Below are 14,196 nucleotides of genomic sequence, written 5' to 3'. Positions count from 1 at the left end.
AGCACTCAGGGTTCTCCAGAGAAACAGAACCGATAGGAGACATGTGTGTGTGTGTGTGTGTGTGCACGTGCGCGCGCGTGTGTGATTAGGTCTGGAATCTCCGGCAGGAATTAATATTGCAGTCTTGAGGTAGAATCACCTTTTCTCTGTAAACCCTCCGGTTTTGCTCTAAGGCCTTCACTTATTTTGACAAGGCCCATTCACCTTATCAAGGAGAGTCTCCTTTACTTAAAGCCAACCGACTGTAGATATTAACCACATCTACAAAACATATATATATATATATATAATTTGAGATGGAGTCTCGCTCTATTGTCCAGGCTGGAGTCCAGTGGCACAATCTCAGCTCACTGCAACCTCCGCCTCACAAGTTCAAGCAATTCTCCTGCCTCGGCCTCCTCAGTAGCTGGGATTACAGGTGCATGCCACCACGCTCGGCTAATTTTTGTGTTTTTTAGTAGAGATGGGGTTTCGCCCTGTTGGCCAGGGTGGTGTTGAACTCCTGACCTCAGGTGATCTGCACACCCCAGCCTCCCAAAGTGCTGGGATTTCAGGCGTGAGCCACCACGCCCAGCTTCTACAAAATATTTTCATAGTAACACCTCAAATAGTGTTTGATTAAATAACTGCATGCGATAGCCTAGTCAAGTTGACACATAAAACTACACATGCTTTGGGGGAAACAAAACATAGACTTTCCCCCTAATTCTCTCCTTAGCCACTTTTTCTCAAAATCTTCTCCCTCCGTGACCCACATGGAAGTGGAGCAGACAGATCTCAAACCTAACCAACTGAAAACAAAGTATGAATCCCCACCTTTCACCCACCAGACCCTCAAATCAGCTCCTTCCTCCCATATCAAAGCCTCTTGTGATTTTTTGTTTCTTTGTTTTATATATATATATATATATATATATATATATATATATTTTTTTTTTTTTTTTTTTTTTTTTTGAGATGGAGTCTTGCTCTGTCATCCAGGCGCTATCTTGGCTTGCTGCAACCTCTGTCTCCCGGGTTCAAACAATTCTCCTGCCTCAGCCTCCTGAGTAGCTAGGACTACAGGCATGTGCCACAATGCCTGGCTAATTTTTTGTATTTTTAGTAGAGATGGGGTTTCACTATGTTGGCCAGGCTGGTCTCAAACAGGCTGCCCACCTCGACCTCCCAAAGTGCTGGGATTACAGTCATGAGTCCCCACGCCTAATCTATTGCTTTGTTTTTTAGAGATAGTCCTCCCTCTGTCACCCAGGCTGGAGTGGTATGCAGTGGTGCCATCATAGTTCATTGAAGCCTGGAATTTCTGGGCTCAAGTGATCCTCCTGCCTCAGCCTTCCCGAGTAGCGGGGATTACATGCACTTGCCACCATGCCTGGCTACTTTTCCCCTCATTTTATTAGAGACGAGGTCTTGCTATATTGCCCAGGTTGGTCTCCAGCTGCTGGTCTCCAGAGATCTTCCTGATTCCCCAAGTAGCTGGGATTAAAGGTGTGAGCCACTGTGCTAGGCAAGCCTCTAGTTTTGATTTCAAAAACTTTGCAGGTATCCTTGATCCTTCTCTTTCCCTCACCTTCTGTACACAGTCCATCAGCAAGTCTTGTCAGTGTTGCCTTTAAAATATATCCAGACCAGAATCCAATCACTTCTTTTTTTTTTTTTTTGAAATGGAGTCTTACTCTGTCACGAAGGCTGGAGTGCAGTGGCATGATCTCGGCTCACTGCAACCTCCACCTCCCTGGTTCAAGCAATTCTCCTGCCTCAGCCTCCCGAGTAGCTGGGATTACAGGCATGCGCCATCACGCCCAGCTAATTTTTTGTATTTTTAGTAGAGACGGGGTTTCGTCATGTTAGCCAGGATTGTCTTGATCTCCTGACCTCGTGATCCACCCGCCTCGGCCTCCCAAAGTGCTGGGATTACAGGCGTGAGCCACCATGCCCAGCCGTACCAATCACTTCTTACTATCTCTACCACTACTGCTGCAGTCAAAGCCTCTCTCCCAGGCTACAGGAGGCTAGCAGTCCTCTCTTCTGGCTCACTGAGTCCACTCATTGAAACATAGGTCAGATCACATTGCCCTTCTGGTAAAACCCCTTTTGATGGCCTCCTACTTTGGCCTTCAGAGACCCGCCTGTCTGGTCCCCATATTCCTCCCTCCTCGTGGGTCCTGCTTCCCTCCCCTTGACTCACCACAGGCAAGCCACGCCAACTTGCTTCTGGTCCTCGACGTTAACTTCTCCAGATATTACGTCTCACTCCTTTTCATTCAGGGGACAACACAGAGAGGCTTTCTGGGGTTTCCCTACCTAAAGTAGACCCACCCCGTGTGCCTGGTCACTCTTGTCTTACTACCCTGCTCATTTTCATCATACACTCAATCCCTAATGGAAAGGATCTTGTCTCTTTTCTGCCGCCCAACTGTCCTGTACGTTTCATGACGGGCAGATGGAGGCAGCACAGGGGAGTGGCATGTTTCAGCCTGTGGTGGCTGTGAGAATGTGCCATACAGACCTCCAACTACAGGACGTGTCATTGGCCAAAGGCCCCAGCTGCTGTGCTTTGAAAGCTATTACTGGCCAGCCACAGTGGCTCACGCCTATAATCCCAGCACTTTGGGAGGCCGAGGTGGGCAGATCACCAGGTCAGGAGTTCAAGACCAGCCTGGCCAACATGGTGAAACCCCATCACTACTAAAAATACAAAAATTATCCAAGTGTGGTGGTGTGTGCCTGTAGTCCCAGCTACTTGGGAGGCTGAGGCAGGAGAATCTCTTGAACCCGGGAGGCAGAGGTTGCAGTGAGCTGAGATCGCACCACTGCACTCCAGCCTGATGACAGAGCGAGACTCCATCTCAAAAAAAAAAATAATAAAATAAAATAAAATTAGCCAGGCATGGTGGTGCACACCTGTAATCCTAGCTACTCAGGAGGCTGAGGCAGGAGAATTGCTTGAACCTGGGAGGCGGAGGTTGCAGTGAGTCAAGATAGTGCCACTGCACTCCAGCCTTGGTGACAGAGCAAGACTCCATCTCAAAAAAAGAGACAGAGCTATTGCCACGTTTGCCCCAAAGCCACAAGCATCTTCCACAGGCAGCTCCCAGACAAGGACTGAGCGTGCAGGGATACTAAGGTGAAACCATTCCCAGGACACACAGAGCTGATCTGATAGCTGACTTTGGCTTGAGGACTTCTCAACTGCCAGACCTTCCTTAGACTGCACGACAGAAATGCTTCTGCCCAGTGCTCCTTCACTTTCCCCTTCATGCAGATTCAAGCTGGCATCATGGTCTAAAAACTCTCCAGCACCTTGGCTCCCTCGCCATTTTCTCCCACAGACTTTTCCCCTGATAAAATCTGGTATGGTTAATCCCATCTTGGCATCTTTTTCTTAAAAGTCCCGGACTAACGTAAGTGGTGCTGAAAGTGGCCCAAGAAAAGAGGCAGTAAGAAGGGGATTTGGAACTGGCTCACCCATCACCCAGCAGACAGAGGGGATGTTGTCCTGGTTGATAGGTAGGCACAGATAGTCCCTGGCCCTGGGTGGCAGCTCAGTTGCTAAAGATTTCATTGGTGGTGACCTGAGAAAAGATGCTGTTGGAGGGGAATGTTGTGGCAGGTGTGATTTCACAAGCATTTAACAATATGGGAGAACAATGCCTACCATAGCAAAATGGGCTGTCCTACTAAATTGTGTTGATAGCCCTTCAGGGGAATAACAGAGACTGAGGGCTGTTAACAAGCAGTGAATCACCAAGTATGAGAGTAGGAGAGCCTAGAGGTAGCTTACATAACAGGCATTATCTTCCGTAGTGGCAAGATAGACTCAGTTTTTAACAGCCGGTCAAAAATCTAATTGCAAGCTGGGCTTGATGGCTCATGCCTGTAATACCAGCACCTTGGGTGGCCGAGGTGGGAGGACTGCTTGAGCCCAGGAGTTTGAGACCAGTGTGGCAACATAGAGAGACTCCTGTCTCTACAAAAATTTAAAAAATTAGCTGGGCATGCTCGTGCTCACCTATGGTCCCAGCTATTCGGGAGGCTGGGATGGGAGGATAGCTTGAGCCCAGGAGGTCAAGGCTGCAGTGAGCAGTGATCTCACCACTGCACTCTAGCCTGGCTGACAGAGCAAGACCTTGTCTCAAAAAAAAAAAAAAAAGATTGCAAGTCTACAGAGCTTCAAAGAGATTTGAGTGTCCGGTGCACGCAGGTCCGGTATAGAAAGTGCAGGGCCCTGGTGGGGAAATCTGGGATCCTGAACCACAGCGCAGGGGCACTGAGATGGATTCCACCAGTGATATTTGACTCTGCAAAAGCCCAGAACATCTGGGATTTCAGATGTAGCCCAGCCTTCCCTACTTGGTGCTAGCAAGTCAGTTTTCTGGAAGATGCTACTGAAGCCTCTCTCACAAGGCAAGAGGTGACCCCCCTCCTCTCCTCCTTGCCAGGCTGAGAACTAGGATTAAAATGCAACTGAACACATGCTTGGCCTGATTGAGGCAGGAGAATAGGGAAGCTGGGGTTAGCAGGGTTTCAGCAAGTGCAGCCAGTCAGCATGGGCAGGGGAACAGCGGGTGCAGCCAGTCCGCACGGGCAGGGGAGCAGCAGGTGCAGCCAGTGCGCATGAGCAGGAGAGCTGCAGGTGCAGCATATAGGTCACATCCTTGTCTCTGTGACAAGCCACTTCAGCCCCCGATTGGCCACCGGCCAGTCCTTCATGGGATGTGGCCAATTGGAGGCCTCTAAGGGTTTCCTAGGGGTTTTGCTGGGTTCTTTCTAGCTGAATAAAAACCCTAACTGAGGGGGCTCTTCAGCAGCTGCTTGCTTAAGCCTGCTCCCACTCTGTGAATTGTCTTCGATAAATCTGTGCCCACTCCGTGGCGTTGTGTTCAATTCTTTGTCCAATATGCCAAGAACCTGGACATCACAATTAGGACTTTTTTTTTTTTTTTTTTTTTTTTTTTGAGATAGAGTCTTATCCTTGTCGCTTAGGCTGGAGTGCAATGGCACGATCTTAGCTCACTGCAACCTTCGCCTCCAGGGTTCAAGCGATTCTTCTTCCTCAGCCTCTTGAGTAGCTGGGATTACAGGTGTCCCACACCACGTCCAGCTAATTTTTGTAATTTTAGTAGAGACGGGGTTTCACCGTGTTGGCCAGGCTTGTCTCGAACTCCTGACCTCAGGTGATCCACCCACCTCGACCTCCCAAAGTGCTGGTATTATGGGCATGGGCCACTTTGCCTGGCCACATTTAGGACCTTCTATCTGGTAACATGATAAGTGGGGAAAGAGACTACACACACACAAAACGGCAAGAATCCGCTGGCACGGACAGGCTGGACCCAGGTGAATACTCCTGGGGCTGGATTTTGAAGGTGCTTGATCAATAGAGCCAGAAGGTAAATCTGGGTAAGCAAGAATTCACTGACCTGAGGGTAGATTCTTGAACATGGTATTTAACACCCAGCAAGTATTCCAGGGAATGGACACTTGCTATGAGATGGCTCTGAGAAGCCTGGAAGAAATGATATCCAATTCTAAGCAAAGCGGAGATGCCTGAGTGGCCCTGGCAGACAGCAGAGGAAGGAATAAGGAGGTTGAGGAGAGTGTTGAGTAGATGTATTTTAATAAGGTCAGAAGACACGCTAGAGGATTGTTTTCCATGAGAGGGCTCAGGATACATCTTTTACTAAGGCCGTCAGAGGGGTGCCAGCATTCCTGAGCACATTGGTGTGGCTCTTTTGTAACACAGATGGTAGGAGAGAGGTCCCAAAGCTGGGACTATGGGTCCCCTGAAACAAAGCCAGGTGGCAGATTTAGCCACCACAAGCTGGGAGACTGTCATTACCATAACAACTGGCAAGGTAGAGGGACATCCAAAGGAGCACGGTTTGCAGCGTTCGTGGATGTGGTTAATGGAGTAGGGAATCCCAAGGAGCAAAATAGAGGGCCAGCCAGCACGGGTCCTGCTTAACATCTAAAGCAACAGCAATGACAACAGACAGTGGAGAGGCAGGAGGCTAAGGGTGGTCACTCCAATAAAATACCACGAATCCTTGCTCGGTTTCCAGAACCAAGGCAATTTTTAGATCTGGAGCCCACTGCCTGAAGAAGTGGCTTGGCTCTAAGAGGAAGAGCCTATGAAGATTCTTCCCCTTCTTCCCCCAAAGGGACTTGAGAGGAAAAAACTGTTTTACGTCTTCTTTTACACCACAACAATCAACATGGAAAACTGCTGTGACCAAATGTGTATGTTTCTCCCCACCCCCAAATACCAAGCAAGCCATCTGTTCTGCAGTGGACACCACATGGGTTCCTTCAGTTCAATTCTGACACTACCTGGAGGCAGCATCAGATCCCACGGGTTGAGGACTCACTCCCCAAGACTGCTCCCCACCCTCTCTGCACTTCCAATGCCAATTGTAAGCCCTGGGCTATTTTGCCTATGCTTTTGACCCACCGGCTAAAAATCAGGGTTTCCACAACTCCCTCCCTCCTCGGGTTCTATTAATTTGCTAGAGTGGCTTCCAGAACTCAGGGAAACACTTTTACCAGTTTATTATAAAGGACATTTTTTTTTAAAGACAGAGTCTTCTTCTGTCATCCAGGTTGGACCACAGTGGTGTGACCACAGCTCCTTGCAGCCTTGACCTCCTGGACTCGAGGGAACCTCCCACCTCAGCTTGCTTTCATTCTTTTTTTTTTTTTTTTTCCCCACCTCAGCTTTCTAAGTAGCTGGAACCATAGGCTCGCACCACTAAGCCCAGCTAATTTTTTTCTTTCTTTTATTTTTTTAGACGGAGTCTCACTCTGTCACCAGGTTGGAGTGCAGTGGCGCCATCTTGGCTCACTGCAACCTCCCCTTCTGGGTTCAAGCGATTCTCCTGCCTCAGCCTCCTGAGTAGCTGGGATTACAGGCACCTGCCACCATGCCCGGCTAATTTTTGTATTTTTAGTAGAGACGGAGTTTCACCATCTTAGTCAGGATGGTCTCTATCTCTGGACCTCGTGATTCGCCCCCCTTGGCCTCCCAAAGGGGTGGGATTACAGGTGTGAGCCACCGTGCCCGGCCAATTTTTTTTTTTTTTTTTTTTTAAGATGGGGTCTCACTACATTGCCAGGCTGGTCTCCAACTTCTGGTCTCAAGCAATCCTCCTGTCTCAGCTCCCAAAGTGCTGAGATTACAGGTGTGAGCCAATGCGCCCAGCCTTCAAAGGATGTTTTAAAGGATACAAATACACAGACAGATGAAGAGATACATAGGGCAAAGTCGGAAGGGTCCAGAATGCAGGAGCTTTTGTCTCCATGGAGTTGGGGCGCACCACCCTCTGGGCACACAGATGCGTAAGCCCGTATATGTTTGGCTAGCTGCAAGCTCCCAAACCTTGTCCCTGTTGTATTTTTACAAAAACTTTCTTGTGTAGACATGATTAATTAACATTGGCCATTGATGATCAGCTTAACCTTCAGCCCCCTCCCTCCCTGGGGGTTGCGGGGTGGGACTGTGATTTATAATAAAGTTTTGTGACTCTAAATGTCTCAAAATGGAATCACTTGTGACAGGTTACTCAGCCTACCATGAAACTGCTGACCCCTAAGCATATGCATGGTGTTCTGAGGTGAAGATGCCTGTGTGGCCAGGCACCCCTGAGACCTGACAAGAAAGCGGAGCTAAAAGACCGCTGAGTTAACAGTTAAGGACACTCCTGTGGAGGACCATAAAAACTGCAAAGAAACTGACCATGGCTAAGATGCCTGCAGAAGCTCTGCCGATGAGAACTCTGAGGCCTCTTTTCCATGAGGCAATGGACCCCACCCTGGCGACATTCTGAGAAAAACCAGCCCCAAGCGTTGTAAGTCAGCCTGCTGGTCTCCTGAGCTACTTGCTGTGGTTCCTCCCACTCTCTGTTATTACTGCATGTGTGTGTGCCAAGTATATTTGCATGACTGTTGGTGTGTGAAACTTGCAATAAACTGTGAATTCGTAATCACTTAAGTGGCCATTGAGTCACTGTGAAACCTCTTGGGTACCCCTGTGGGAGTTGGCACGATTAGGCTAATCGAAACTCTAAGCAAGAGAGACCCAAAGTCCTGACCTTCTTCTAATCCTGCCTCGGTTCTTCCAGTGACCAGCCCCCATCCTGGAGCTACCTAGCGGGGGCCAGCCATCAGTCAGCTCATTAGCATACAATAAACTGTCACTGTGGAGATCCTAAGGATTTCAGGAGTTGTATGCCAGGAAACAGGGACAAAGGGTGATATATATTTCACAGTATTGCATGACCTATGGCCATTTATTGACTGACGGTACACCAGGAGAAGGAAAGAACCACGTGTTTCAGGCACTATTGGATACAGGGTCTGAGCTGACATTGATTCCCAGAGACCCAAACTGTCATCATGACACTCCTGATAAATTCCGGGCTTATAGGAACCAAGTAGAAAATGGAGTCCTCAGACCAGGCACAGTGGCTCACGCCTGTAATCCCAGTACTTTGGGAGGCTGAGGTGGGTAGATCATGAGTTCAGGAGTTCCAGACCAGACTGCCAACATGGTGAAACCCCATCTCTACTAAAAATACAAAAGTTAACCAGGCATAGTGGTGCGTGCCTGTAATCCCAGCTACTCGGGAGGCTGAGGCAGGAGAATCGCTTGAACCTGGGAGGCAGAGGTTACAGTGAGCCGAGATCACACCACTGCACTCCAGCCTGGCCACCAGAGCAAGACTCCATCTCAAAAAAAAAAAGAAAGAAAAAGAAAAAAACGGAGTCCTGGCTAAAGTCTGGCTCGTAGTGGGCTCCTTGGACCCCAAGAATAGGTCCATGGGTTCCGTGGACCTATTCAGTGGTCATTTCCACAGTATCAATGAGCAACAAGGATTAATACATTTGGCAGTTGGAGTAACCTTCATATTGGGTGCCCAGTCTGTAGAGTAAGAGCTACTATTGTAGGAAAGGCCAAGTGGGAATCACTGAAATGCCTTCTTCCTTGTCTCCACCAAGACAGTAAATGAAAAAATAATATAATATTCTGGAACACGATGGTTGGAATCGGTATCACCATTAAAGACCTAGAGAATTCTCAGTCATCTCTCCATATTCATTAGTCTAGGCCCTGTGGAAACAGGATGAATCTCAGTTTGTAGATTCCTACAAACTTAAATAGCAGACTGATTGCAGCTGCTGTGTCTGATGTGGTATCATTGCTGGAGCAGATTACGAAGGCCTCTGGTACATGGTATGCAGCCATTGATTTAGAAAATATGCTCTTTTCCATTCCAGCTAAAAAAAGCATCAAAACCAGTTCTCATTCACATGGAATGGACAGCAGTATTCATCTGCAGTTTTGCCTCAGAGCTTTGTTAACTCTCCTGCCCTCTATCATATAGTCCAAAGAGATTGGCACCACACAGGCATCCCATAGGGACAGTACTCTGATCCATGACATTGACATTATGCTAACTGGACAGATAAGGAAGAAGTGGTTAGTATGCCGGAGGCCTTGGTGAGATACATATGTTCCAGGAGGTAGAAGATTCAGGGATTGACTGTTTCTGTGATGTTTTTAGGGGCCCAGGAGGTCAGAGGCTTTCCAGAATATCCCCCCCAAAATTAAAGTACATATTTTTTGCATCTTGCATCCCTTCCACAAGGAAGGAAGCACCAGAGGATGGTAGGCCTCTTTAGGCTCTGGAGGCTACGTTTCATACCTGGGAAAATTCCTCTGGTTCATTTACCAGGTGACATAGAAAGTTACCACTTTTGATGTGGCCAGAGTTAGGAAAGAGCAGTACAGCAGGTCCAGGCCACGGTGCAGTCAGCCCTGCTGCCTGAGCCAGGTAGGCAGACCTTACAGTGTTGAAGGTGTCAGTGGTGAGAAAAGGTGCAGTATGGAATATTTGGCAAACTCCAGCGGAAGAATCATAACACAGACCCCAGATGTTTTGAGCAAGGTCGAGGCCATGCTGCCATTTGTAGCAGACAGAGATATATACTTTTGAGAAATTGCTGTTGACATGTGACTGGGTCCTGGAGCACTGCCCGTTTTGAGGTAGATTCTGTCAAACCCACTGAGTAATAAAGTCAGGTGGGTTCAGCAGTAGTCAACTGTGAGAAGGAAATGGTACATCCAGTATCAAGTACATGCAGGACCAGAGGGCATGAATAGGTTTCTTGAGAAGGCAGTCCAGCCCCCATGTCACCCAGCAGTGCCCCTCCCCTAGCTTGCATCAATTTTATTAGGGGCCAGCAGGAGGGAACAGGTAAGAAGTTGAAAACGGAGGAAAAGCACACATTGGTTTACACACAAGTTGGCTTGGTTTGTGGGTATAAGCCAAAAGTGGGCAGCAGCTGTATTACAGTCACATTCAGAGATGCCCCTGAAACACAGTGGGGAAAGAAAATCTTCCCAATGGGCAGAGTAGCAAGCAGGACACTGCAGGAAAAGTGGCGCGGGATGAGAAAAGACACAAATTCTTGGACAGTGCTGTGGCCTGGTCATCTGGCCAAGGGTCTGGAGAAAGAGACTGGAACATCAGAGACAAGGAGGTCTGGGGTAGAGGTATGTGGATGGACATATTAGGGCAGCTATAAAGTGTAAATATTTTTGCATCACATGTTAATGTCCACGAGAAAGTATCCACCATAAAAGAGTCACTGAACAAACAAGTCAGCAATTTTTTTTTTTTTTGAGACAAGTTCTCACTGTGTCACCCAGGCTGGAGTGCAATGGTATGAATATAGCTTACTGCAGCCTCAAACTCCTGGATGGAAGTGATCCTCCTGCCTCAGCCTCCTGAGTAGCTGTGACCACACACAGGCATGCACCACCACACCCGGCTAATTTGTTTTGTTTTGTTTTGTTTTGAGATGGAGTCTCACTCTGTTGCTCAGGCTGGAGTGCAGTGGCGTGATCTCAGCTCACCGCAACTTCTGCCTCCCAGGTTCAAGCCATTCTTCTGCCTCAGCCTCCCAAGTGGCTGGGATTACAGGCACCCACCACCATGCCGGCTAATTTTTGTATTTTTAGTAGAGATGGGGTTTCACCATGTTGGTCAGGCTGGTCTTGAGCTCTTGACCTCAGGTGATTGGCCCATCTCTGCCTCCCAAAGTGCTGGGATTACAGGCATAAGCCACTGTGCCCGCCCCCATCTAATTTTTTTAATTTTGTAGAGATGGGATCTTACCGTGTTGCCCAGGCTGGTCTCAAAATCCTGGACTCGAGTAATCCTCCCATCTTGGCCTGACAAAGTGCAAGATTACAGGTGTGAGCCACCACACTTGGCCTAAACAAGTCAACAAATTAACTCAGCCAGTGAGTTAGCTAGGCTTTGTCATAAATGACAACAGTGTTTGCACAATGCGCGTGTGAATAGGTGAACATGGTGGCATGACTTCCCACTTGCCAAGGCCAGTCTAGCTATTGCAAATTAAAACCACAGTGAGACATCATTCCACAACCTCCAAAATTGATACAATTTAAAAGACGGGCAATACCAAGTATTGATGAGGAAATGCTATTTATTGCTGGTAGAAAAAAGATACAATCATTATAGAAAAAGTTTTTGGCAGTTTCTTGTAAACTTAAACATATAACTGTCCCAACACTTTCCTGTAAAGGGAAAGATAGTAAACATTTTAGGTTTTGTGGGCCAGATGGTTTCTATGGCAACTATTCTACTCAGCTGTTGTAGCATGAAAAGCAACTACAGACAACAAGTAAAAATATAGGCTTGTCTATATTCCATATTCAGAAAACTTAATTTATAAAAATAGGTAGGTGGGCTGGGCGCAGTGGCTCATGCCTGTAATCCCAACACTTTGGGAGACTGAGGCGGGCAGATCACAAGGTCAGGAGTTCGAGACCAGCCTGACCAACATGGTGAAACCCCATCTCTACTAAAAATACGAAAATTACCCAGGCGTGGTGGCACGCACCTGTAATCCCAGCTACTCAGGAGGCTGAGGCAGGAGAATCGCTTGAACCTGGGAGGCGGAGGTTGCAGTGAGCCGAGATCATGCCACTGCACTCCAGCCTGGGTGACAGAGTGAGACTCCATCTCAAAAAAAAAAAAAAGAAGGTAGCTGGGCTATGAGCTCTAGTTTGCTGTTCTCTTACCTAGAAATTCAACAGCTAGGTATACATGCACAATAAATGGGTACGTATGTTCACAGAAGGAGGCAAAAAATACTCATAGTAGCTTTATTCAAAATCATCCAAACCTGGAAGCAATCCAAAGGTGTATCATCAGGAGAACAAATTATGGTATTTTCTCTTCTTTTCTTTTTCTTTTCTTTTTTTTTTTTAGACGAAGTCTCGTTCTGTCACCCAAGCTGGAGTGGAGTGAAGTGCTGTGATCTGGCTCACTGCAACCTCTGCCTCCCAGGTTCAAATGAGTCTCCTGCCTCAACCTCCCAAGTAGCTGGGATTATGGGTGCCCACCACCATGGCTGGCTAAGTTTTTTTTTAGTCGAGACTAGGGTTCACCATGTTGGCCAGGTCGATCTCAAACTCCTAACCTCAAGTGATCCACCCACCTTGCCTCCCGAAGTGCTGGGATTACAGGCGTGAGTCACCATGCCAGGTCAATTGTGGTATTTTCATGTAACAAATACAAAAACATGAATAAAATTCAGACGTTATGTTAAGTTAAACAAGTCCACCACAAAAGAGTTCATTCTGTGTATCAGTTATCTTTTGCTGTATAGCAAATCACCCCAAAACTTAGTGGCTTAAAATAACAGCTATTTATTCAGTTCATGATTCTGTCGGTCAGCAATATGGTCTGGGTTTGCTAGGTTATGTATTAGTCAGCGTTCTCCAGAGACAAAACCAATAGGATATATATAGATATATGAGAAGGGATTTATTAAAATTGGCTCATGTGATTATAGAGACTGACAAGTCCCATGGCAGTCTGTCTGCAAGCTGGAGAGGACCCCAGGATGCTTCATGGCATGGGTCAGTCCAAGTCCAAAGGCCTAAGAGCCCAGGGCGAGAGTGCAGGGGATGAGAGGAGACTGATGTAAGTCCTCGAGTCCAAAGACAGGAGAGCCTGGAGTTCTCATGTCCCAGGGCAGGAGAAGTGTGTATACCAGCTCCAGGAGAAAGAGAGACCAACTAGCTTTTCCTCTGTTTTTGTTCTCTCTGGGTTCCCGGTGGATTGGATAGTTGAGGTGGATCTTCCTCACTTAGTCCACTGAGACCCACATGCCAATCTCCTCTGGAAACACCCTCATAGACACACCCCAAAATAATGTGTGACGGCTAATACTGAGTGTCAACTTGACTGGATTGAAGGGTACAAAATATTGATCCTGGGCGTGTCTGTGAGGGTGTTGCCAAAGGAGATTAACATTTGAGTCTGTGGGCTGGGAAAGGCAGACCCACCCTTAATATGGGTGGGCACCATCTAATCAGCTGCCAGCACAGCTAGAATATAAGCAGGCAGAAAAATGTGGAAAGAGAGACTGGCTTAGCCTCCCAGCCTACATCTTTCTCCCATGCTGGATGCTTCTGCCCTTGCACATCAGACTCCAAGTTCTTCAGTTTTGGAACTCGGACTGGCTCTCCTTGCTCCTCAGCCTACAGACAGACAGACAGACTTTTGTGGGACCTTGTGACCATGTGAGTGAATACTTAATAAAATTTCCTTTATATATATATAAATACATATTTATAATATATGTATATTCCACTAGTTCTGTCCCTCTAGAGAACCCTGACTAATGCATAATGCTTTACCAGTTATCTAGGTGTTCTTTAATCTAGTCAGGCTGACACCTAATGTTAACCAGCAAAGGCTGTATTTCTGATCTTGGCCAGGTGCACTCATGCGTCTGCAGTCTGACCCAGCAGGCGCTGGCTGGTACAACCACCAATTTATGGGAAATGCAAAGAACAGATGATCATATTCAAAGAGACCAAGAGGAGACAGTAGCAAAATCTGAACTTCAGGGAACTAGAGAACAATTTAAATTCTTTAGAAAAAGTAGTCAAGGGAATTAAAAGAGAGATAGAAGAGCTGGGTGCAGTGGCTCACACCTGTAATCCCAGCACTTTGGGAGGCCGAGGCAGGGGGATCATGAGGTCAGGAGTTTGAGACCAGCCTGGTCAACATGGTGAAATCCTGTCTCTACTAAAAATACAAAGATTAGCCGGGTGTGGTGGCACACACCTGTAATCCCAGCTACTCAGGAGGC

The 14,196-nt window shown here is 47.4% G+C and overlaps 1 protein-coding gene across 2 annotated transcripts in view; it reads left to right on the top strand.

Annotated features, from left to right (window-relative positions):
* Window positions 1–12,580, top strand: part of LAMP3 (lysosomal associated membrane protein 3) — a 60,084-nt gene extending 47,504 nt beyond the window's left edge. Inside the window, exon 6 of one of the 2 annotated variants that reach the window (XM_065540254.1) lies at window positions 12,303–12,580. In XM_065540254.1, the coding sequence (XP_065396326.1) occupies window positions 12,303–12,565 (263 nt within the window). In that variant the 3' untranslated portion in view covers window positions 12,566–12,580. Of the gene's footprint in view, window positions 1–7,557; window positions 7,986–12,302 lie in introns of those variants that run through there. The other variant, XM_005546489.5, reaches the window with a different exon arrangement.
* Window positions 12,581–14,196: the final 1,616 nt, after the last annotated feature.

The sequence above is a fragment of the Macaca fascicularis genome, chromosome 2, assembly GCF_037993035.2.
Source record: "Macaca fascicularis isolate 582-1 chromosome 2, T2T-MFA8v1.1".
Lineage (NCBI taxonomy): Eukaryota > Metazoa > Chordata > Mammalia > Primates > Cercopithecidae > Macaca > Macaca fascicularis.
Note: the sequence above shows the minus strand (reverse complement) of the source record. Positions and strands in the feature narration are given on the sequence as shown.